This window comes from Lygodium microphyllum, chromosome 9 (assembly GCF_053477565.2).
Source record: "Lygodium microphyllum isolate KBCC chromosome 9, Lygodium_microphyllum_v1.1.10, whole genome shotgun sequence".
Taxonomy (NCBI): domain Eukaryota; kingdom Viridiplantae; phylum Streptophyta; class Polypodiopsida; order Schizaeales; family Lygodiaceae; genus Lygodium; species Lygodium microphyllum.
This window is the reverse complement of record NC_141143.1, coordinates 126,485,249-126,511,715: the sequence shown is the minus strand read 5'-3', so window position 1 is coordinate 126,511,715 and position 26,467 is coordinate 126,485,249. Positions and strand designations below refer to the sequence as shown.

Sequence of the window (26,467 nt, the reverse complement as noted above, 5' to 3'; positions counted from 1 at the left end):
TTGTCCACTGGTTCATGCCAAGAACCTCCATCTTAGTCATGGTTTGTAAGAGTTCCCCATGTCAGGCCACGGTTATGGAAGAACTAACTCTTGTGACTGAATTTTAACTGCAGTTTTCACTCCCTAGTCACTGCAACTAAATCTATTGCATGAAAATGACTTCTGACAGGATCTAAACTAATGCTCTGATACCAATGTAATGAAGCATTCTACCAAGAAAAGAAATCTAACTATAAACTGAAACAGACATAAAATAACAAGAAAAAATATTGCACCAAGACATCTTGCCATGTATTAATGATGAGGGTTCCAACAATACATGATAGCCATGGCTAATGCTTCATCTAGCAAGAAGGAAGCTAACATCAAGAAAGTAAACAACAAAACTTAGTGAATGAGCCAAAAGATGTCTTCTCTTAGCTTCTTGCCTTCTTTATCCTAACTCCTCCTCTCCAAAGTTAAGGGTACATTGGCAAGGGCTGAATTTACACGGGCTGGAAATTACAAGGTATGGAATTAGCATGATTTCAAAGTACAAAAATATCAAGGTATTTTCTTTCATGACAAGAACCAAGTGGATGAAGATGATGAAGCAACCCTACTAGAAGAGCAAGGATAGAAGACGCCGCCATGATAGCATCAAGAGAGATGTTGCACGATCTATCATGGGAGGGGAAGCCTCCATGTTGGTAGAAGAAAAAAACTCCAAAGTAGATGGAACCATCAAAAGAATGGCGTGCAACTCTTGTCTTCAGCTTAGAAAGGACTAATGCAAGCATGTACATTAGCCCTACATTGAAATACAAAACCTTGCAAAAGAGATTAAAATCTGCAAGCACAAAGGTGAGTAGTGAGATGCTCCAAAAAACAAAACTAAAAATAAAATAAAGCAAAGCTAAGTGTAATGCAATGAGTATGTAAGTATGTAATGAAAATCTAAAAAGGGAAAGGCTAAGTGTGTGGCCACCATCGCATACAGTGAGGTGGAAAAGGGGTCCTAGAAGGTGCACTAGATGCCCTAGGAATGGATGCGTAAAGTACAATAGGTAAGCCACTATCAGATCAATCAACCAATCCTTCAAGAGTAGTGGAGGAGATAGGCTACTAAGACTATTCGCGTGCCATATATCCAATAGTTGCTAGGATAGATGGAGCAGATGGAGCGGCAGAGGAAGACATAGCCCCACTTGACTAGCTAGCCGGTGTGGAGGTAATCGCAATAGTCTACTGTGGTTTTCTAGGAGGAAAACCTTGGGCCTTGGTACAGCATTCTTTGTCCACATAGCCCAACCTCTAGCAGTGCAAAACCTATTTTTCTTAGGAATTTGATACCAAAGGCGTCATGTTTCTTTGATTCCATCAAAGGAAGTAGTGTCACCCTTGTTTTGGGCTTGTATTCACATCTTGCGAGTTCTTACCACTGTTGGTTTTCCCTCCCAAAGAAGAGGCAACCAACCCTTGCGCCTCTAAATGGATGTGTGTGGAGGACTTCTTGTGGACTTAATCGTGCAACCTCATGTAACAAAAGAGTCGGCACACAATCATAGAAGGACATAATCTAGATAGTGAGATAATGTGCTGGATAAAATGGAAGTATTTGTCGGATAACTTATTCAAGAAGAACATGATCTAATCGTCATCTAACTTTCAGGAGCCAGTAATTGAGCTCAAAATCAAAATTGATACATCGAGTGTGATCTTGAGCCACATAGCGGTCAATGAGATAACTCCAACACACAAATGCAAGGGAAAAATGTTGTAATTGAGAGTGGAACTCAGGAAGCATCCCCTGCATTTGGCTATAGCATTGTAGGTGTAGCGTGCCCGCCCCTCAAATTGCGGGACACGTCTTAGCAGCCCATCGAGAGAACAATCTAGAAGACGCCGCCCAGCACTCCCAAGGAATGACACGGGGTTTGCCAACTAGGGTCTCTCGAGTCTGCCTCGCAACGGAACTTATCCGGCCGTTCCCACTAGGATCGACCCGAAGTCTGGGTTCCTAGCAGTCGAATCTTCCTAACAACCTTCTAGCGTCGGTCAACAGCCGCTCCACTTTGCGTAGATACAACTGGACCAAAGCAGACTCATACCACACTTGGTTCAAAGAGAATGGGAAACGAGAGGGATGCATCGCTCGACCTCTCTGCCCGTAGGGCATAGTCCCATTCCGATCCCCTAAAACGGTATGAATCAGGGTTCTAACCAACATTGTCTAAGATCATCGTTCGACTTTTCCTAATATTCCTCGTTAACATTTCCTTTGAGGAAAGCTCTCGGCTAACCGAGACCACCCTTCCGTAGAATAGACCCATTGGTCACATCCACCACGCTTCCCTCCAGGGGTTGTTTTAGTTATCTAATTACCTACCACATTATGTTTGACACATAAAAGCAACTTCCTTAATTAACCCGTTAATCACAGGTTCCTTTACGTAATTTAGGGCACAGACACGAAGACAAGATAACAAGATCAAACTCTTCCTTAACTTATCTTCAAATTAATGTTTGTCTCCCGTCCATACAAGAGAATTAAGTGTTCCTTTCTACCTCCGTAGAAAAATCCTTCCGTCTCCCTACAATAAAACCCGAAGGTTTATCCTACCAAGATTCCGCCTTGTAACTAGTATCAAGGCCTCGAGATCCCATCTCGAGTCACATAGAACACTTGTGTAGGGTCCGGAGACATTGGGATTTACGGCCAGAGCCCCCCCTGGCACCCAAGCGTCCTCCTACGCCAAGTAATTTCCACGGAGAGATCTCTCGCGGCGGATTCGGTCCACATTCCCGGCACGGATTCATAACCCCCTTGGTTACGATTTGGCGGTTCGCGGGGGGGTAGCTAGCGCCATCCTTCCTTAATTATCCCTTTAGAAAATCAACCACACCTGAAGCAATCAGCTTAATAAAGTTTACTAGGGAAAGCATCCCTTTTGTTTCCATGGCAATCAGTCATCTCAGACCCGGCCATGCAATCATCAATCACAAACAACTTGGATTAGCATCAAAAACCACATCAAGCAATCACCTTGCTTATGATCCACCTATCCTTAGTAAGATTTTCTCCTCTTACCAACACAACCAGTCGACATTCACTTAGGGATACCCTTTTCAAACAACCAAGCATAACTTGGGTCAACAATCCATCTTTAACAAGATCAACCTTCGTTAAAACCATTTCAACAGTTCCAAGCAACATGCTTACCATAAATCAACTACCATAAAGTCCGCTCTCCTCCTTGGATTAGGGCTTCGCAAGGTCCATTTAACAAATTCCTTCTAGATCCTTTAAATTATCTAAGTGGTCTTTCCCTTGATCCTGATTTGATCAAGGCTAACATTGTCCTATTGTTTCAAACATAGACAAGTTTGGTGGTTTGTACAAGTCTTCCCCTTGATCCTGATTTGATCAAGGCTAACATTGTCCTATTGTTTCAAACATAGACAAGTTTGGTGGTTTGTACAACATTCTTGTTAAGGTAAAGTTCCTTTCCTGAATACCCTCAGCATTCTTCCTTAGGTCAATTGCAATCCCGCAAGATCCGATACCTTAGGAATTGGGGTTTTCCCTAAGTTCGTCTTTGCTTGTAAGGAACAAGAATCTACATAGTCAAATGCCAATTCAACTCGTGCTTTTCGAGTTATGGACTGGTGCTCTGCCCTTTCCAACGACCTTAGCATCGACTAGGTCTTCATAGGAATTTTCCCCTAGATAGTTTACCTATCTAACTCCTAAATGTTGTTGTGCATTGAGTCCACTAGGACGTCCTTGCCCTAGTATGTAAGTCTCCCCTTCTTGGAAGAATAGGAGAACTTTTCCGTCCCATGTTCTAATGCATTTAAACTATCTTTTTGAACTTATAATTTACCATAAATCCCGGGTCTTAGAAAAACCTGATTTTGACCCGCAGGAGTTGAGACATTAACAGTTCCACTTAATTCGGTCGGCTTCTTTTCCCCTTTCGCAGCTCCCACTTTCATACTTCGATCTCGTCGAACGAGCTCTCGTCCTCCTTCCTCAAAGAGCGAACCTTGCAAGGAACTCCATAGCTTTGCTAGGAATTCGGCAGCCCTCAATTTAAAGGGAATAGTGGCAATGATCCCGCAGTTTAAGTGAGGGGGAAGGATAAGTAGGAACTGGGCAGATTGATGAGGCTGGAGGGGGGCACACTATGCGATGTAGGGAGGGGGCCACTGGCCAGATTGACGAGGCTGGAGGGGGGTGCACTGTGCGAGCAGGGAGGAGAACGCTATACGCCACGGCCAATAGGGGGGCACTTTCCCAACGGAGGGAGGGGGGAGGCTTTATAAGGTGGGAGGGGGGGAGAAAGCGGCTGTCTGCAGCCATCTGGGGGGCTGCATGCCCCCCCCTTATCATTTACTTCACTCCCTCTCTCTCTCTCTCTCTCTCTCTCTCAAAAACTGGGACCAAGCACAGTGGACTATATCCTCGGCCCTCTATCACTTATCCCCAACGTCCAGTCCTTTAAAATATCACCTCGCCCACTCGCAGTGGCTGCCGATCATGTATACCTGCAATTGGACATAACCTGCAGGTATGACCTAACCCCCCTAGCAAGCAACCCCCCAAGATTCCCTAGGTACCACTTTACCAGGCTAACTGCGAGCGCATACTCCGACCATCTCTATTGGAGCCTGCAAGAAATGAACCCCCACGCACCCCTGGAGGAGGTCACAGCACAGTTGGCGGGCACACTACACACCTCGGCTGCCGAATACTTCCCCCACACATCCCCCTCCCCCCACCCCACCCCTCCGAACAAGAATGTCCCACAGAATAGCTGGTACGACGCAGAGTGCAGGGAAACCCAGCTCCGTCTTCAACAGGACGAAGCACGGGGAGTACACACGCATAAACAGGCACGCTTGATCTTCCGTCGCCTAAGAAACGAGCCTACCTCTCCAAAGTGGAACACGAATTCTACCAGCTATTCTTAGGACAGGACAGCAAAGAGGCATGGAAGGCGTTTCAGGAACCCCGAGCCCAGACGCCCATCACCTCCCCAGACACTTGGCACGCGTATGCAACCTCACTATACCAAGTACCCAAGCAGCCCCAGCTACCCCGTCCCCCAAGGAGCAGACCCGGATCATCTACATTCTTCAGCACAGGGCGGGTTCAGGACGCCATTGATAGACTCCAAAATGGCCGTGCCCAAGACCACGAAGGCTTGGTAGCTGAGCATTTGACCCATGCTAGAGACATACTGGCACCTCTCCTAGCACACATGTTCAACAGAGCCCTATGCGAAGGCTTCCCAGCCAGCTGGTCAACCAACACCATAATACCTATCCTGAAGGCCGGAGACCCCATGGTTCCCACGAACTACCGAACAGTCATGGTTGGCCATGTACTAACCAAGCTCTATGGATCCATACTGGACCACGAGCTGAGCAAGTGGGCAGAGCAACACCAACACCGAGCAGCAGGACAAGCAGGGTTTAGGAGGGGGTTCTGCACCCTTGACCATATCCTCACACTGAGAGCCATCATAGAGGAGGGCAGAGCACATGGAAGACGGGTGTATTGCTGCTTTGTGGACTTCCGCAAGGCCTTTGACACAGTCCCACGAGCGAGGCTCACGCAGAGACTACAGGAACTAGAGGTACCAACCGAAATGCAATGGGGGATACTGGCACTATACGAATCGGTAACGGGCCGAGTTCCGGGCACCGGAAGGGCTGTCAAAGGAGATCACCAGCACCATCGGAGTCAAGCAGGGATGCCCACTCTCACCCACCCTATTTGGCCTCTACATTGATGAGATCTCAGAGTACATAGATAGATTGGGCGAGGAGGGATCGAGCCTGGGAGGGACACTGATACCTATCTTACTATATGCGGACGACATAGTCCTCATCTCCAGCATACCCGAAGGGCTACAGCGCCAACTGGACGCACTACAGGCCTTCGGCCAAGACAAAGACCTAACTGTGAACCTGGGGAAAACCAAGGTCATGGTGTTCAACACGTCAACCCAATGGCTCCGACGGTCGGTACCCCCCCTTCACATACGGCGGAGAAACCGTGGACGTGGTCCAAAGATACGTCTATCTGGGGATTACATTCTCTGGACCGAGATTTACCCTGAGAAAAGCCGCGGAAGATAGACTAATCCGAGGCTATGCAGCCCTCGGGTCAATGGAGAACCAATGTGCCCACATACAGTTCCAGGAACCCCGAACAAAGCTCTGTCTTTTTAACACCTTGGTCACACCAAACCTCCTGTACAGGGCTCCCATATGGGGGTCCAATCTCTATCACACGCGAAGGACCCCACAGGATTAGCCATTGCCTAAGGAGGAGTCCACCTATGAGGGATGGGAGCAGATGGAGAGACCCTTAATACTTATGATCTCACATATGATCCGAAGCAAGCCCTCCGTACCACACGAGATCATCCACGCAGAGCTGGGGGCACCGCCCCTCGTGGCTGAGGCTCTCTTCCAGACCGTGACCTTCTTGCGCCGAATATGGGACCTGCCTCGGCACCAGTAACCCAGACTTGCCCTGAAGTCATCCAAACAGCTAGCAACACAAGGGGACACTGAGTGCTGGTATGCCCGAACAGAGACCTGGCTACGGCTCCATGGCCTGCACATGGACCACCTCCCCCCACTACAATACAGCCTAGACTGCCCACACCTGGAGCTCAGCCGAGAGGAGGTGAATCGCATCACCAAAATGGATATCATCCAAACAGACACCGCCAAGACATGGGTGACTCCCACGTCGGAACTAGGAACCAAGAAGGCTTTCTACCGAGAACACTTCCTGCATATCTCCCCGGACGGCTTCATCACCCGCCTAAGCTACATGGACACACACCTGTCTCACGGGGTCAGAAGTGCCATCGGACAGATTCGCACGTCCTCACACCAACTACGGGTCGAAACGGGCAGATACAGGGCCAACCCCCTCCCCCCAGAAGACCGAATCTGTCAGCTCTACCATCTCGAGCCAGAGACAGAGGAACACTATATCTGTAGATGCCCAGTGTACTACGAAATCCTGGGACGCTTCCACTGCCTATTCAGCGAAGGATTCGGACCACTCTCCAAGGTGATGGAATTCAAAGACCAGAGATGCCTAGGGCTCTTTCTGCTGGAAATACGACGCCACAGAGACCACCTCCTACGAACCACGGAGCAAAGACAAGGAGCCACCAACCAACACACACTCAGCGACTTCTACCAAATACCAGCTACCCTTCCCACCACCAAGCCCCCACCAGCCCAACCGGCCTCCTGACCCCCGGGGACCACCTTAGAAATAGCCACAGCGAGAGGTAAAGCCCGGCGCCCACGCCCCGCCGGCCCCCGTCCCCGCAGAAGACACTGGTCGAAGATACAAGGGATACTACACCGCCATCGGAGGGCCCTGCCCCGCCGCTTTAGCTTCTCCATGCTAGACCGACCCATGCGGAACATCTTAGGATGAACACCCCAGGAGCAGTTCCACACCGCACTGGGAGTACCTCTAGATTGTATCTAGTCCAGATATCATTTTGTACCTACTCAATTTAGTTCAACATAGCATAAGCGTTAGCTTCACTGGGACTTTTGAAATCTCCCAGACATTGGTATGCAACATTTTGGTCTCATAGGCCAACTTGGCCTGTTGTAGACGTTAATATAACTTTCTTTCTTTCTTCTCTCTCTCTCTCTCTCTCTCTCTCTCTCTCTCTCTCTCTCTCTTTCTCCCCGCCATGCACACAGCAGGGGGAGAAAGAGGGAGAGAGAAAAAAATTTCAAAAAAATTTAAAAAATCTAAAGGGGGGGTTCTCATGGGGGGAGGCACGGGGAAAGCACGGGGGGAAGGGGGGGGGGGGACATTACAACAGGCTCTCCATTGATGGATGTGATCAAGGTAAGCTAATCAAGGATCCAACATAGATGCGGTACCAATGACGAGGTCCCAAAGTCCCTAAGATTCAAGCACTTGTTGCATGAAGTTCGACCAAATGGTGAAATTCAACCCATTAAAACGAGTCTTATCCGTGCAAGTATTCTTGGCCATTGCAATAGGAGTAACAATGCTAGGAGATGAAGAAGGTGTATAATGGTGGTAGGGTGAATAGGGGAGATAGGGTGGGGGACCGGAGTACACTTGGGAAGGAATCCCAAAGTACCACCATGCATACGAGAAGTATACATAGTGGATCCAAATGTAGGCAACGGTGGATTGGGCATGGTAACTGCCTGTGGAGCTCAAGGTGGAGGGATAGGGATATGAGAAGCGGAGGGTGGAAATCCCTGCATAGGAGTGACCCAAGGGATGTCTGACAACAGTTCATTAGCAAAGGATGGATATCCTTGTGTCTAAAAGGTCGTGTGGGGGGTCTGAATGTCTAGGAATAGTGAGGGGGATGCCCATCACAGCCGTCTTAGAGTCAAAGCATGTGGTAAAGTGGAAGCAGGTGGAAGGTACATTGTTAAAGGGTGCCATTCCCCCTAACTATACACCAAGAGGTCGAGAGAATGAAGGGTAGGTAGATTGTGGGACGGTAAATGAGATGGTGTTAGGAGCTGAGATGGAAGATCCAACCCTAGTGGGATGGGAGAAAGTTGAGAAGTGTGGTTTACTTGCTCAAATGAAACGGATGGTAGATGTATACCTAATCAAAAGGGTTATAGGAACCTAAGATAAAGCTTGGCAAATATAAAGGAGATGGATCGCTAGATGTGCCGAATGTCGTGATCCCTCCAAGATCAAAGAGATATCCAGTTTCACCAATCTGTCCAGACAAAGTAGTAGCATTCGTTGGAGGAGTGTAAACTGAACGATATGTGATGCACAAGTACTCCTCAACCTCTTCATCTATAAGATGGCCAAAATGAGAAAAAGAAGATAGTAAAGGTGAAGGTGTGTCTACCTCCTCGAGACCATAATGCCTTCTCAAAGTCTCCAATGATGGAGAAGCTTGATAGGATATCATATGATCCTTAGAAGGTGCCTGAGACATTATGAGTAAGAATCGAGTTGCATGTGAGACTCGCACAAAGACTAGCCTCCACAATCACCGTAGGATACTCTTAGAAGTGTATTGGCTCTGATACCATGTGAAGATAAGCTAGTGTTTGCACTGATGAAACACAGCATATATGACCAAGATTGACTCACAAACACTTGGACAGAGACAAGCAAAACTTAAACCCTAAATGCAAAACGTGAAATGCAAAAACTCAAAACTCAAACACAAAGAGAAAACTCCGAAGTGAATGAATGTAAGAGTGTATAGAATGCCCAAGGGGAGAGTAATGCCGCATCAAAGAGTGGCATCCACTAGAGATGGATCCCAAGTGCAGTAACCACCAGTTGGACATGAGAGAGTGCTGAATAATGAAGGGCAGCAGGCTAGTCACCAAAACACAGCAATCAGAGGCTGAAATCTAGTAAACGCAACAGTGTACCACCAGGGAAAGGCTGAAAACTGATCATCCGAGGCAGAGAATTGTCAAGTGACAACAGTAGAGCTGTTTACTCATGTAGATGGCCTGCTAGACAGCAAAAACATAGATATTGCAGCAGTCGCCCAATTGGAGAGATAGCAAGAGCCTATGACCTCGTATTAGATGCTGAAAACGAAAGCTAATCAGGTGCTATGATGACGCAATAGATGGAGACCTCCAAACAACATGGAGATGGCTGAAAACAGGCAGCCTAGGGCTGGATAGTGATGGGCTGCAATCAGTGATGGTGGTTGGACAGCAGATGGTAGGTGGCTAATGGCTGAAATCTGCATGGTGGAGAGAGAAACTTACACAAAAGGATGAGGCTGAACGGTGGGCAGACTATCTATTTATAGATGTTGAAGGGTGCCCCAAAAAATTAGGGTTTTGGGGAACCACTGAAACTATCTCAAACCGCACACTAAATTTGTGTTTTTCATTTGAGTAAGCATGTTTTGGGGCTGTTTAAAAATGCTAATCAACGGTAAAGCGTGTTTTAGGTCAATAGGTGGGTAGGGCAAGGGAATGGAGTACACTTGGGGATTAACCCCCAAGTGCCCACCATGCATGCGGCATGTGTGCAATGTGGATCTGTTAGTGGGTATGGAAAAATTGGGCATGGATATGGTAGCCGTAGACCGGGGGCATAGACACATTGTAGGCAAAGAATGGATATCCCTGCATCAAAGTGATCCATGGAATGTGTAATGGCACACCATAAGCAAAGGATGGATAACCCCACGTCTAAAGATAAAGAGACCAATGTAATGTGTGCTACATGTCTAAGGGGTGTGAGGGGGATACCCAACATAGCCATTCAAGAGAAATAAATGTGCTCACTTGTGAGTATGTGTAGGGCATAGCATTGATAGGTGTTATTCCCAATAACAATGTGCCAAGGTACAAAGTGGCATTCACCTATGTGGCTGAAAAGGAAAAAGTGCTAGAAATAGAAACAAAAGATCCTAATCCTATTTTGTTGGATACAAATGTGGAATTTAAACCTAAGCTATTGAAAGGTGATGAAAGAAACCCTAAGTTAGAAATGGAAAAGTGAGGGACAAGAAAGAATTATAAATAACTAACACAGATGCCATACTCAAATGAAACAAAGGTGCAATGTAAGGTATACCTATAAACATATGTCTACTTTGAGAGCCTTCTCTATGGAAGTTAACATAATCAAACTGCTTATCATCCGGATCCTAAATACTAGAAAGAGAAACAGGTGTTTTGTTTCATATGGCTCAAAGGGGTTATACGAACCTAACACCCGGCCTAAATGTTATGACTAAGATGGATAGCCAATCGTTGTGAATGCAATACGTTCTCCTTAACTGGCTAAGTCGCATCTCACCATTAGACTCTAACTGATGCTTGTAGTCTAGAGAAACAGGAGTGTAGCCAGGATATTTGATATGTATGAATTCTTTGAACTCCTCATTCGTCATACAACCTAGACCTGGTAAAGAAGGCAAAGAAAATCATGATGTGTTGTCCTCATTGAGGCCATAATGTCTGGCAAGGACTCCAGCAACAAAGAAGAAACTAGGAATCCAAGAGAAAGGAGTCTTAGCCATTGTGAATTAGTTACGTGTCGTTCATGTATCTAGCACAAACCAAGCCTCCACAATAGCCGTAGGATACTCATTAGAAGAGTACTCACTTTGATACCATGTGAAGATATGCTAGGGTTTGGCATTTGCATTGAGAGAACACACAATGTATGAAAAGACTAAAGCACTAACTCAAACCAAAACACACAAAAAAAACAAAGAAGAAAGATAACTCTAAAATAAATGAATAAAGGTTGTAAATGAATAAATTTGTGTGCAAGATGCTCAAAAAAAAAGCTATTCAAGACTAGATGACTCTCGTAGGAGCATGCTGAGGGAGTACTCAGAGAGTGACATCCACCATGGATGGATCCCAAGTGCTCTAATCACCAATCAGAGCAGGCACGCAGTAAAATGCAGCTTATTAAACCGAGGCTTGGCGGAGAGTGGAGGCCGTCCCTGAGATGGATCTTCACTTCAGCCCAGATTACCCCGCCCAGATCACCTTTCCTGCGGAGCCTACTCCGCATGTGGCACGGCCTCCGTAAGGTCCTAATCCAGAGCCCCCCAGGTTGCCAGGAGGAAATAGACCGTCAGCCAGTGATTTGAAACCTCTAGGTCAAACATAGGGAAGGGGCATAGATAGGTGAGTGCCCCCACATCCAGTGGGCTGGGTGGGAGGCCGGCCCGGCTCGTTCCATCAGGATATGGTGGGAGGTGTACAGGATGGCAGACAAGGAGGTGCTACAGCGAGTATCAGGGTGCACGAGAGGAGTGGAGCTGAGGAGAAGAGAGATAGACGCAGCAATACCTCTGGAGTGGCTTGCCCCCCCAATACGAGAACCGATAGAGGCCAAGGAGGTACGGGCAGCCAAGTTCTCTCTAGCACGCATCCCTCTTCAGGTGGCAGGTAGAGTGGGTGGCGCCCCCCAGGGGACCTTCTTTGCCGTTCAGGAGGGGGGACGTCTGACCCTTGACAGAGGGCAATAGGATGAGGGGATTGCCACCCTTTCATGGAGGAGGATTCGAGTGGTGGGTCTTCAGGGGAAGACTTGGCGACTAGACCCCTATGTTTTCTAGATGGAGCTCAAGGAGTGGCGCCTTTGGATCTAGGAGGGTAGACCACTTGATGAGCTGGAGTGGGATCCAGGAGAGTGGCTATGGCCGGCCTCTGCAGTTGCAAAAAAGCCACCCAGGTTCCTAGAATACACTGCCAGGATTGGCAGACATGTAATGATGCAGGAGGATATGGACTGGGCGCCATCACGCAACAGGCACTGGGCGGAGCACACCATCACGGAGCCCTTCCAACGGACCTTCCGGTGCCGCCTATGGGATAGCTGGAGGCCGAGGAGGGTGTCGTATTTTTTATGGCTGGTGGCACATGGAGGATTGGCGGTGGGAAGCTAGCTTGCCCAAATGCAGGAGGGAGGTTGTAAGCACTGCACACAGCAGCTTCTAGAAACCCCAAAGCACTGCCTTCGGTCTTGTGAGGAGGCGCAGCTGGTGTGGAGAGGAGCATGCCGTATCCTTCGACGTATAGCCCCCAACCTCGGGTATATTTCATGGGGAGCTTTCTGTTGGCAGGAAGTTAGCTAGGGCCGTCACCTTCTGTATGAGGCCGGGATGCAGGACACGATTTTCATGATCGAGGCAGGGTCATGCGCAGTGGTTGGTCTGGAAGCTTTACCTATCCGACAGGTACTGGAGCCCATAGCAGACCGCTCAGAGATATGGGAGATCATAGGGAGTCTTACTGGATGGCATATCTGGAAGGCGCGATGCCAGGTGGCCTTCGGCGGTGAGAGACTCTCAGCACTTGCGACCTTAGCAAAGCTATGGACCTCCATCATTCACTCCCTCCGCAGCCGATGGGCTCATGTGCAGGGCGAGTCCAGGGCTCCTCAGGAGCTCCGTGGTCACTTCATGCGTACCTGGGGCGGCCAGGGTCTATTTTTCGTGATGCAGGCAAGCAGTCCCGTTTGGCGATATACCCCTCCCCCATGGCTTCTTGCCCCCATCCCCCCTAGACTGCCTTGAGAGGCTTGTATACATGATGTAGTGGTGACTTTGCATCAGCTCCAGTTTATTCTGTTGAGCATGAGCACTCTGTTGTAATCAGTTTTTTTTTAGTAATATAATCAGCCACATTCTACTTGGAAAAAAAAAATGCAGCTTATAGGGGAGTGTGTCAGGCTCATGGAGATCTCCAAGAGTAGGATAGTAGCAATATGACCTAAACTTAAGAAGATTCTCTTTGATTTCATCCTTCGCTGCCCTGATTGGGTCCATCTCTACGTCAAGGGCCTCATTCTTAGCCCCTCCACTAGATGCCTCCTCTCACAGCTTTCCTCGACCATTTGTAAATGACACATTATCTCCACTTGTAGCATCTACTTGCCACCTTCAAACGCGTCCACTAGTTGGTAGATGTTGCTTTTTCGTGATGACTCCTAAATATAAGTGCATTTTAAGCTTTTTGCCTACACATGCACACTGTTTGTTCTAGTGGATCTAGCCCACACTTCAAGGCATTAATCCTTTCTATGTGCAAGCTTGATCTTGATATGCTTGAGTTCCTATCATAGGCGCCGAATTGTCATATAGATGAAAGTGCGTACTATCTTTTCTTTAACCCACTCTATAGATCCACCATAGCCTATGACCACTCATGAATGGCCAGCTCTAGTGCACTTTTCTTTACATCTAGAAGTACAAAACAAACAAATTTAATTAAAAATTAAATATAAAAAATAATAGAAAGGATACAAATCCTTTCTCTGATGTGTTATGACACGAGGAGTCTGTCTGGAGCATGCAGAGTGAACAGCAACTTGTTGCCTGGCCGTATGAGCAGAAAACACAAGCTAGACAGGTCTGAATGATAATGCAGAAGCTGATATCAACAGGTAGTCTGCAAATGCAGCAGTAGGGAAACTCACAGTGGCTGGGCAACACAGGTCATCAGGGGTTGGAAAAGGTGTGGCAGCAGTCAAATAAGAGGTGGCAGAAACACATGAAGAGGGATTATGGCTGGAATGAATGAGATGCTAAGTGCTTGAGCACACTATCATCTTATAGATGAGGAACCAACCAAACTGGGAGAATTTGCTTATTGGACACAAAAACTATTTGTAGCATTGAGGTTTGAGTTTTGGGGCTGTTTAAATGAGCTAATTTAGGTTTAATGAGAAATGCTCCTTTTTGAGCTTGATAGGGACTTATTGAGGGTGGTCCAAGATTGTTTCTTGTCACATTGGCCTGGCCGCTAGGGGTGTAAGTGCCCAGAAATCCAACAAGTGCATCACCCACTCTCACCAAGTCCCATAAGGTGCTCCTTGGAACCAGAATGCCCCAATCCTAAACTCATGTCTGCTGAGAGGTGGTGCTCTTCTACCATGAGAAGTCCAATGATCCTCCCATTGGTGTTCTATGTGGATCTTGTCTCATGAGTTTGTTTCTACCTTAACAGCCATACTTTGAAGCCTCACACTGACATCACACGCTCCTAGGATGCTGCTACTTGGGGTGATTGGGGAGTGGATGACCAAGGACCTGCTACAACCTGGGTCGCTGCCTAGGCAACAAGTCTGGATCTCTCACTACTCTCCACAGGCCCTCTATCTACCTCTGCCTCTACTTAAGACCACCTTGTCCATCTCTCTAAATTGTCCGTGATCTCTTTGCCTCTAGTACTATCACCTCATCTATCTTGTGTTGTCTCAGTCGCTCTCCGTCACTCCTACATGGTTGAGATCTGTTGCCTCCCTCATCCTATAAGAAATCTATTGCTATCATGTCCTAAGGCAATATGTTGCAAGTTGCCCAATCATCCAAGACACGAAGCATTACCCACTAAATCTGAAGTAGGAGACTCACTGCAGCAAGAATATTTCATGAACGGATGGAATCCTAATCATCCAAGGAAGGGTGTGGATAGAAACAGGAGGCACAATAACCCTAACTAATGGGTATTGAGGAGGGCATCAAATAGGACCCTCTGAAATCACATTAGGAAAAGTCTCATCTCTATGCACAACATGTGTAAAGACACTGACGATCTTGGACAAGAAGGGAGAAGTACTTGTTGAAGCTAGGGAATGAGATTGTGATGGTGGCTCTACTTTCAACCAACCTATCAAAGTAAGCCACCAATGACCTCATAGAGCGGCTGGTGATAAGCGCTGCCTCCATCTGCTTGAAACAACCAAATTGTGCCCTGAAGCACCCCTTCCCCAGAGGTACTACTTGGACTAATCCTACCTGGGGTGCCAGTAAGGGCTGTCTGGATGAAGTCTTTTAGGCTACGTAAAGAAGGTGATCTCCAACCAATCATCCGGCCAAGGACAACACTTCAAGGGCCATCACTCCATCCTTAAAGGCAAGCTCTATATCTGGAGCAAGCGCATAGGCTGGAAAACATCACCCAAAGGTGCATTTGTTGTGTTGTAGTATCTTGGATTGCATGCATGCTTGAGCCCTGCTGGTCTGATTCTGGTGCCTATGGGGAAGGGAAGATAGAAGAGGTGGAGAAGAAAAAGCTTTGCCAAAGAAGTAAAGAAGGGCAGCCACCATGGAAGAGAACCTGAGGATTTTGCCATTGCTGGCCAAGGAGGAGCAGCTGCAAAGAAAAAAACTGCTATCTAGTAGTAATAGAAGACATTCCATGATTGTAGCAACAAACTCAATGAAAGTATCAAAAAAAGAAAGTTGATTATATTGTGTATAAAATACTGAAACTTTCCAGATCTCTATGACATACCTGTGTACCAGACTCTATTCCTAGTAATCGATGAAGATGTGATACGTTCCCACCCTGTAAGGTGTATTTAATGCCAATTTTATTAGATAATGGCCACAAAATTTCTACATAAATTTTAAATAGTCGCCTCAAAGCCTGACACAAGTGTTTTTCAACCTTAATAAGTATATAGTAAACAGTCCCTTGCAGCCCAAAGTGTGAAGTGCTACACATCACAGACCTGGAAAACTCGGCAGGGCTGTTTGATCCCATTTGGTGTTGAGAAAAATTGTTTCGAGCCAACATCACCGACCTTGCACCAGCAATGTTCCAGTTAAAGTTTCAAGTATGAATTACTCACAAATCCATCGTTAAGTGTTACAGCTGTAATCTGCTTGCACCTGTGCCAAAGGTGTGCCATTGTCTGTATTCAAGAGCATTCCAGACCTTACATCTACTTCAAACAGTGAAACTCGACCTCCATCAGTAAAAAAACTTGGCTTTGCACTGCAAAAGTTTAAAAAAAAGCATAGGTAAATTTGAACATTGGACACTGAGGGCTCACGGTGACCACAAACAACAATCCCAATATTTCCCTTATTATGCTTTCTTGTTTGGAATCAATTATGCATAAGCAAGCCTTTTGACTAATTTTAGAATTGCTCTAGGTTAATAAATGAAAACCGGGTCCCTCTTACATTATGTTCTTTAATGAAAGACCGCACCAGGCCAATGCACCTGGTTTACATGGCCATACTGAGCACTTGGCGAATGCTTCATCAGTTATATGAAGGTGGCCTTGATTTTTTCCATATAAAGTCACCATGAATGCGATTTTCTTCCACCAACAAAAGAGAATTCTATTAGCATGTCAGCATTGGAAGTTAGCTAATCTAAAATCCAATATGATGAAACATAGGGGTTGACATCTCCCAAGCTGGCCACTTCAAAGGAGAATGTCTAGTAGAAGTGTTGTAGGAAGAGAAAGAGCCAATCTGGTCAATAATATGAACCCATATATGAATTCCCAAGATTAGAGAAGTTGCCTATATACCAGTTGGCAAGAAAGGCCACTTGCCTCCTCTCATATGGCTGGAGTCAACCTGTAACCTCTCCCATTTGTCTCTGGCGGTTGGATTACCTGCTTGAGTATGAATAATGTTTCAGTAGTCATGATATGCTATTGCTCTATTGCCTCACCACATCTCACAGCCCAAATGCACCACGAAATTAATGCTAGACATAAGCCATATTTGTGACAATGTCTTGTTGTCCACTCTGACTGAAGACTTCCAGAGTGGGTATAATACTCAATCGACCAGCACTCTGACAAAATATCTGACAAGATATGATCCCCTAAAACTCCTCATAACCTCAGGATATTCCTCTATTTGTAGACTAGGCCACCGCTCCTAGGTCAATCATATCAGTAATTCAAAAGATCAGTCAAAGAGCTCTAATCTACACCTATTGGCTCTAAGGCTATCCCAAATGCAACGCCTTTGCATGTGCTCAATCTCTTCAAATCTTAAGCAAGCAGGTGGTGATACTTTTTGCAATTGCTTTCCTTATTTACTTATATAAATTTTTTATTTTTATTTTCTTTAGCTGTTGTTGCTTTGTACCCCCAAAGTTCTCTTGGATTAAGCCAGGATCTTTGCATGGCTAGAAGAGGTAGCCATTGGGACAAATTGGACTAATGGTTTGTCTGAGCCTTGGGACCGGATTGAATGGGCAATAAAGAATAGAATGCCAATGGTTTGGGATTGTGTGCTTATCCACTGGAGATGGTGCTGGACAATAAGCCTGACCAAGACAGAGATGCACATGTGAGAATGCCCATGGAATAAAAGTCACCGTAATTGAGCCACATTACACTTTTTGATGTGGTTGCAATGATAAAAGATGCTTAGAACAACTTGAGGAATGCAGGGGACACCATCCCTAAAATTTAGGGAGTTACTATTTTTGGACCCTTGAATCTGTTCGCGTTATTATCTTCGTTTTTGCATGAGGATTAATTCTCTGGTCTGTGCCGAGGTCAAATTTTACACTAATCATGGAGATTTTAAGACCGGAAGGTTTAAACGGGAAAATTGTTATGTCTATGCCATGTGTCACAATTTGGACACAAATTCCCAAAAAAAGAGAGAGCCAGTAACGTTGAATGCAAGAGGGGCTGATCTAAGCGTGAGGTTTTGTTTTTGGGGCTGTGGGCAGATTGCTGCAAGTACACCAGCTATGGAGAGTACTTCTTCATCTCTGACTCATGTACGGAGGTAGAGCTTGCTCCCTCTGGTCAACTCTCTCTCTATTCTCAGAGAAAATGCTCTCCATGATGGGCTGATTCAATTGAATGAACTAAAGAAAGTGATGACTACACCACACAGGAACAATGTTTTCAGCTCTGATTTAGTGTTGTTTGTAGGACTGTTTTACTGCTGGAATGATGCCAAGGTCAAAGGATTTGTAATCCAACTGGTAGGGAGTAGATTGAAATGGAATAAGGCAAAGAACAGGTCAAGAAACAGGTGAAAAATAGTAAATACAGAGTTTTGCAGATTGCAATTCTACACTTGAATTATTGAGTTATGGTCACAGAAAGTGTTTTCCTACTGTAGCTGAAATTTACTCAGAAAAGATGAAAGCATTTTGGAAAAAATGCATCGATTTTCATTTCCTCGTAATGTTAATTTTAAGGCAATTGTCAAATTACAAATTGTGCATTTGGATGTATATGGACCTATGCAAACAAATGAATGATTGACCCACATTGAGTGTGAGGTTCCCTAAGCTGTAGGTCTAGTCAAATCCTTTCCTTTGGGGCTGATGTGGTAAGAATTGAATAATCTCCTGGAATGTTTCATTAAAAGAGAGAATCATGTTGCGTATGTATTTTATGTTGAAACGATATATCCTGGGGCTAATCCCTAGGGTGTAGGAGAGCTGTAGTGGGGCCACAGCAATAAGCTGGGGGTGCTCCCTTTGTCTATGCTACAAGATACTAGATACCATTATGTTTGGATACTCCAATTTCTTGGAGTTGGGAAGGGTAACACGTTGGACTATGATTTAGAGATCTTACCTACCAACGCATTCTTTGGATAAATCAATTTATAGTAGCTATACGCTCCTGTCCGCGAGGCCATAGGGTTGTTTAGGTGCCTACCTAATAAACTCCATATACACTACAATTGCTAAAAATGCCCACCAATTGACAGGAATAATGAATAATGCCCTTCGAGAGTGCCTCCAAGAGAATTGACTACACCAATGGTAACCTAGTCTAGGGGATGACTAATCTCTAACACCCTCTCTCGAATCTTGGACACAGCATAAGGTTCAAGGATCTAGAGTGTTGTAAGAGAAGAAGCTGAGGAAGTGCCTTCGTAAACAAATCTGCAAGATTATCCTCCCTCTTGCAGTAAACCACATCAATGGTGTCATCCAAGATCTTCTCCTGAATGAAATGATACAAAATCTCAATGTTCTTCGACCTAGCATGAAACACTGGGTTCCATGCCAAAGCAATGCAACTCTCATTGTTGCAATGAAGGGTTGTAGAACCTATCTGAGGTCAGCCAAGCCCTTCTAGTAATCTCCGAAGCCATACCATATCACATGTAGTAGAGGATGCCGCATGATACTCCGCCTGTGTGAAAGAAAGGGCAATTGTGGGCTGCTTCTTGCTACTCCACAAGATAACACCTACACCCAAAGTAAAACAATATCCTGTCATTGACCTCCAATGGTCAACATCTCCGGCCCAATCTAAATCCGTCCAGCATGTAAGAACGAAAGGTGAATCTTGAGTACTTGTTGGATAATGAATACCAAGATCGGGGCTCCCCCTCAGAAACCACAAAATCTTCATTGAACCCAGCCAACAGACCTACAAGAAAGCACAAATCTACACGAGTGTTTAAGAAGTCAAATCAAGGACCCAATCAACTAAGTGTAGTGGGTAGCATCCGCCGCTAGAGAATCTACATGGACTGTAGCCTTCCAATTCCGATCCATAGGAGTAGAAATGGCCTTACATCCCTCCATCTCAAACATGGCCAAAAGTTCCTTCACATACCGCTGTGGGAGATGAAAATCCCCCTCAAAGTCTGATAAATCTCATGGCCTAAAAAGAAATGAAGACCCATATCCATCATCTCGAACACCTCGTGTTATACCGCCTTAGTCTCCTTGACCTTCTGGGCATGATCACTACCAAAATAAGATTATCCACATAAAGCATGAGTAACGCATACCCTCCAACTAAGGTGTGGGCATACAACTGGGGATCGAAAGAGGAACAACATTACCCCAGCTTTCCTTGGAGGAACAAGTCTATCTTCTCGCTCCAAGCACGTGGAGCCTATTTGAGGCCATAAAGGGCCTTCTTCTAACTATAAACCTGACCGCCTGATGAGGAAAAGCCAAGTGGCTGCTGAACATAGATCTCCTCCTTCAAATCACCATTGAGAAAGGCAGACTTCACATCAACCTGATAAACCAGCAATCTCCTATGGCCGGCTAAGGCAAGAACGGCTCTAATGGTAGGTATGTGAGTTGTAGGTGCAAAGGTGTCATGGAAATCCACCCATGGCTGTTGTGTGAAGCCCTTTTCAACAAGCCACGCTTTGTGCTTATCCAAAGTACCATCACTGTGATATTTGGTCTTAAAGACCCATTTCACACCAATCACCTACCTATGAACAGGCCGAGGCACAAGCTCCCAAGTGCCATTCCGCTCAATAGTATCCAACTCGTGCTCCATAGCCTTCTTCCAATGTTCTGAATACAAAATCTCCTTCTTGGAGATAGGCTCTCTATCCTCTATGGCACGGATCATCAAACAATAGTTAGTACAAACAAGCTCAGTAGCATGTGCCTCGTTCCTCCGAGACCGGCGCAAACTCTTGCGGCGGCTGCCACTCCTCAGGACTCCCTTAAACCTTGAATCACGGAGTATGTCTCGTGCCCAATGAGGAGAAGGCCGAATCTCTCCTCGGCACAGACCATCTACTGAAGTCTCTAGAACATCAACCATAGTCAAGGAAGCCAATGGGGAAGTAGTATCCTCATCCGAAAAAGAAGCATCTTCAGAAGGAGCAAGTTCCAAATGTACAAGCATTGGCGCCCAACTATCTCCTAGATCTCCAAGCACGGGATGCTCCTCACCCCCCCTCCCCCTAAGGCTAAAACCTCCACAAACCGAGCATACAATTGGTAAACCTAGGACTACGCGCTGTAGCCCACATATACTTGTCTTCAAGGAGCCACTTCAAATTTATCCCAAAAACCCTAAAATAAGAAACATCAGGCTTAGACCCAAAATATATCTCATAGGGTGTCATACCAACAATGGCGGAAGTGGGGGATTGGTTAAGGATGTGGATTGCAATAGCCACAACCTCGGCCCACAAACACTAATAATAAAATAATCAGCGATCAGTCCTCCAGCTGCCACGTGGCATCATTGCCTACCAAATAAAGTGCCCGTACACTACGACTGTTGGAAATACCCACAAACTGACATGAATAATAAATAATGCCCTCCAAGAGAAGTGATTGCAACAATGGTAACCTGCTAGTCTAGGGGATCACTAATCTCTAACATCTACATGGTTTGGATATTGACTACCTTCCATCTTTTGACTAGAGCCTTGACTGCCCTACGCCTTCTCTCAACCGAACAAAGCTGAACCAGGTCATCAAAGATTATATCTTGGGGAGCAAGGACACGAATCCACCCACCACTCCCTCTAGGATCGAGGATGGAGTCCTACCAGAGTCGCCTTTTGTCTCTTTGATAATGGTTCACTATTCAGCCAGCATACATGGACACCCATCTCTCCCACAACATACGAGCTACTATCAAACAGATTCGTACCTATACTCGTATGCTATAGATGGAGATAGGTAGATGGACAGATACTTTGAGAGAGGGTAGGACTAGCCAGTTGTGGGCAAGAGCCTAAGACAAAGGAGCATTACACATGCAAATGTACAATATATTATGACATACAAGGACGGTACCACTCCATCGTCCGTGATGTTTTTGGACCTCTTCGTTGTGTCATGGAGTACGAGGACCAAATATGCCTAGGCCTTTTCCTCCTGGAGCTCCGGAGGTGCCGCACAGCACTACTGTGAGACAAGAGGCTAGCTCACTCAAAGGGACCCACACGAAGAGCAGTGATAGACTTTTTTTCACGAATCTGCATCATAGCTGAAATCATGTGTAGACCCTCAGATCAGCTACAGCCTACAATCTCCACTACATTTTTCTATGCATAGTTCTGTCAGATTTGGGTTTCCTTTTCTTTCTACCGATGGGACAACACTAGACATGGTTCTACTCTAGCATATACCCATCATAAAGTTATTCTTAGCATTGTTTGATAGGCCACTTACTTATTTTAATGTTATATTCACCTTACTCATGAGATGATATTAGACATGGATATACTTTGGATTTTGTCTCCTCATAGGCCACATTGGCCTTATGTAGACATTAATACTTCTTTCTTTCTTTCTTTTTCACTCACCACCTATGATGTATGGTGCACCTATTTGGACCCCTAGCTTAGCTACATACCTATGGACACATTGAGGGATCACAGATCATCATGCTCTCATAGATAATCCACAATAAACCATCAGTATCACGAGATTATTAGAGCTAAGTTTGTTCCGTCCCCCATGATGATGGAGGCCCTTTTCCGAACAATCAGCTTCATACACAGTATGTTACATGCACCTAGATAGTCTACCTAGGAGAGCCTTCAAGGCCTCTTGGCAGTTAGCTTAGGCAAGACAAGAGGCTTCATGGTATGCACACGTTGAGCACTAGCTTACAAGATATGGGATCAACATGGACCATCTCCACCCATTTCAGTACGTACGACCCGGACTCCCCCTTCATACATCTCTCCCACAGAAAGAGAAACTTGGTCATGCGGCAGGACCTTTACCAACTGTACATACAACATACATGAATTTCACCCAAGCTGCCCCTTCCCCAAAGATGTTGTACTACAGACACCACTTCATGAGGACAACAGATGGCTTCATTCAGAGACCTGGATACCTGGATGTATACATGCCACATGAGAGGCGCGTAGCCATTAGCCAGCTCAGGGCATCCTCTCACCAGCTTGAGACTGGGAGGGCAGCCACATGCCCAAAGCTGAGCAGATCTGCAGATTGTGCCAAGAGGAGGTGGAAAGCAAGGAGCACTACATCTGCAGATGCAAAGCCTATAGCACAGCCCGAGCTAAATATCCCATGCTACTTGGAGGAGACATCTCCCTCAGACTAGTGATGAGTCCCCACACCAGCACCACTTGGGCCAGCTCCTAGTTGAGATTTCGAGGTTCTGCACATCACTACTACAAGGGCTGCCCCTACACCCAGAGGGGGCATCAGTCACACAGCTTACTAATTTCCTTAAGACAATGACCACACGCAACACCTACATAGAGAGGGGTGACGGTCCAAAGAACTGAGGAGATCAGAGCAGCATGCCACCCAAGGATACATGGATACTAGACATAGAGGCTACATCAAAGGGAGATGAGGGAGATCTGCCAGCATTATGAGCAGCAGTTGACAGAGTTAGGGACCCAGTCCAGATGTTACCCTTGTTCTATTTCATCCAGGATGCATGACATACTCTACCCACCAATCCTGATTGGGTGGAACTAGTTATACGGATATCATCCTACCGCATCCTCCCATTGTATCCCTATATGAGCACTATTTTGTCTTATACACCACCTTACCTTCTTTTTACAGTACATCACTGGTCTTTTAGCACGTCACGCTTTGATGTTGAGTTACAATCAGCATTGTACATGGTTTTGTCTCATAGACCGATTTTGACCTCAGAAGACGTTAACATATATTTCTTTCTTTCTTTCTCTCTTGCATTTCATCTTCTGTTCAGTCCATGCATCCACTTCCACATCACTGTACTCTAACACGTCTAGAATAATGCACTCCCACATGAAGCTGTCTAACTAGGATGGATGGATTATATTTGCCATCATTGAGGAAGGTCTAAGCTCGATCCCCTTCACTGTACTTTAACACGTCCAGAATAATGCACTCCCACATGAAGCTGTCTAACTAGGATGGATGGATTATATTTGCCATCATCGAAGAAGGTCTAAGCTTGATCCCCTTGGCTATGACCTTGTAAGAAAATCCTCAACTTGTGTTTCCACAAGTGTGATTTCAAATCATGACCTCTTAGAAAGATCACATCAGACACCTGCTATTTATTTCCCAAGAAGAGTAAATAGTGTGCACTTATTCTTTGCATGTGTGAGAGGAGAGAAGACCTTAGCACAAACTATACGGCATCTAGTCTTGTGTAAGTTGGATCTCACTGATCATCGCTGCTGGATTCCTTACCCTGTTCATTCTCTCGTGTTTCTTCGTGTCCATTGATTGCAATGTGTATGTCCTATCTCTTACATTGCTATGAGCTATTGTAAAACGTACAACAATATCTATGGATATCATCAAGCCACCTGTCACATTAATAAACCCCCAATACAACAAATTCGACCACGACCCCAAAAATATGAAACAAGTATCAATGTATTTCTGGTACACCAGAAATGCGAAGTCCTTGTCCATCTCATGGACTGAAAGAACTAAGATGTTGCAGTTAAAAATAGGCACCAAAATGCAGTCTTCCTAAGACACAAGCTTGGCTAGTGGTCCTCTGTCACACCACAGATGTACATGCCCTGGAATTGAAACTGCCGCCCAGCCACCGAGAAAGAGATTAAAAGATTATGAGATCTCTCCACAAGTAGCACAGAAAACACAATGTCCAAAAGCAATCTTATAACCGGACCATGTCACCTGTGGCAAGTCACCAATAAGAACCGTCCAAACAAAATCCCACCCTGCTAAGGAAACTCAGACTTCCAGAACCTAAAGGAATATGTTACACTACTTTTTACCTTCACCCATACATGACCACATCTTATATGACCCAATTCTCATCTGGATACTAACACTGTTTCTAGTATAGAATAAAGTAAATAGGCTACACCAGCTCATCCAAAGATTTATTTCATCTTTCTCTGTGTCTCTACATTAGTTTAAGGTCAGGGAGAAAAAGGACTGTTGTGGCAGTTCCGAAAACTGTCAACCTGGTCAAATATCATAACACACATAACCTGGCATCAGTCCTTGCTGCCATTGAGTTCAGTTTTTGCATCATGAAAGTTTTCCAGCCACAATGAGGTGTCACAGTAACTTAGCATCAAATACAAAAGTGCCATCAGCCTCAAATCCTCCATACCTGCTCTAGTCTTAGATCACCATACTTCTTTCACGCTTGCCTCTTCAATTGTAGCACAGTAACACATCCTAAAAGCTATTGATGCTATAAGTTATGTTATGCCAAATGACTCAAAGCTACAACAAGGTCAACATATCAGCATTCTAGTAACCATAAAGTTAATCTGTAAATGCCAAATGAGAAGGGCAACAAATCTCAAGTCCCAACAATGAAGACTTACTAGATTAGATTTCCTGACAAAATATTTCAGAGAAGAATTAATTGTACCTTCCAGTTATCACAAGATCAAAAAGGTTCAACCACTCATAGTCTCTAGGCATGCTTCCTGCAGTCCCAGATTTTCCGCAAAGGTAGTTCATTGCCACATGTGTATAATCCCAAAGACTACAGAAAACAATTGCAAAAATCATGATGCAACCAGAGTTATTTAACACAGAGAGTGAGAACAATGAATGTGCTTTTCCAACTCTTATACTAGGGAAGCATTTTACAACAAAGGATAGAAGAAAAAAAGGAACAAAATATGCAGATGAAAAAAATTGAGAGGATATTTATGTCAATTAAGACCTTAAATTTGCCTCTCAGATAACTACAAACATTTACCTAACAAAATGATCATGTTTCTTTCACTGGAATTCTGAAGTCTAGACAATATACAAGAACATGAATATCACATTATTCTTTACATCTTCTGAACACTTCATGTACATAGATATATTCCATGTTAGAATCCATGGATTTTGTGAGGATAACTCTGCTTTTCAGTTAAATATTTTGACCAGATATTCATATTTGCCCCATGCTCTACTTTGCAACAGGGTCTTCCACCAATTGGCAGGTTGGGTTGTGAGCCATACTCTCACTCACACAAATTAGAGAAAAACTTCCCACAGGAGGTGCTTGGAGGCATGTAAAATAAACTTGGTAGATTGACCAAAGTTTCCACTCACTCTAGAAGTGGAGATCTATCTCATTGATAGTCCAGGGATGGCAAGACCACTTTGCTTCTGGCAGCTCATTCCACGTGCTATTCTTCTTCATTTAATACTGAGCCACGTGAGGGCTCTACTTAGTACAATACTGCCAATATCATTCTTGACCAAGTGGAGGACCATAGTGGCAGACCTCTTTGTGGAAAAATGTTATAAATCCATAGACATGCAAAGGTAGCATGACAAGGCACCCCAGCTTTAAACAATCATACTACACACTACACAAGTAGTGCAAGTGGTCAGCCATGCAAAAGGTGTGCTTATACTACGTCTATTAGGTGCACTTGTCACTGCAGCTCTTTGGATCTCATGCTATGGTTAACAAGTGAAATATCATCCCCCTTGCTATGCCCCAATCTAGCAAGGAGGGGATGTATCACCTCTAAACTGG

General features: G+C 45.3%; 1 protein-coding gene across 4 annotated transcripts in view; it reads right to left on the bottom strand.

The window, feature by feature from the left end:
- The window catches only part of LOC148031560 (uncharacterized), a 148,134-nt gene that overhangs the window by 56,082 nt on the left and 65,585 nt on the right, over nucleotides 1-26,467 (bottom strand). For all 4 annotated transcript variants that reach the window (XM_087685107.1, XM_087685108.1, XM_087685110.1 and 1 more), the window contains exons 9-12: nucleotides 25,352-25,468; nucleotides 16,170-16,275; nucleotides 16,010-16,081; nucleotides 15,790-15,843 (exon numbers count right to left, since the gene is read on the bottom strand). In XM_087685107.1, coding sequence (XP_087541233.1) covers nucleotides 15,790-15,843; nucleotides 16,010-16,081; nucleotides 16,170-16,275; nucleotides 25,352-25,468 — 349 coding nt within the window. The remainder of the gene's footprint in view (nucleotides 1-15,789; nucleotides 15,844-16,009; nucleotides 16,082-16,169; nucleotides 16,276-25,351; nucleotides 25,469-26,467) is intronic.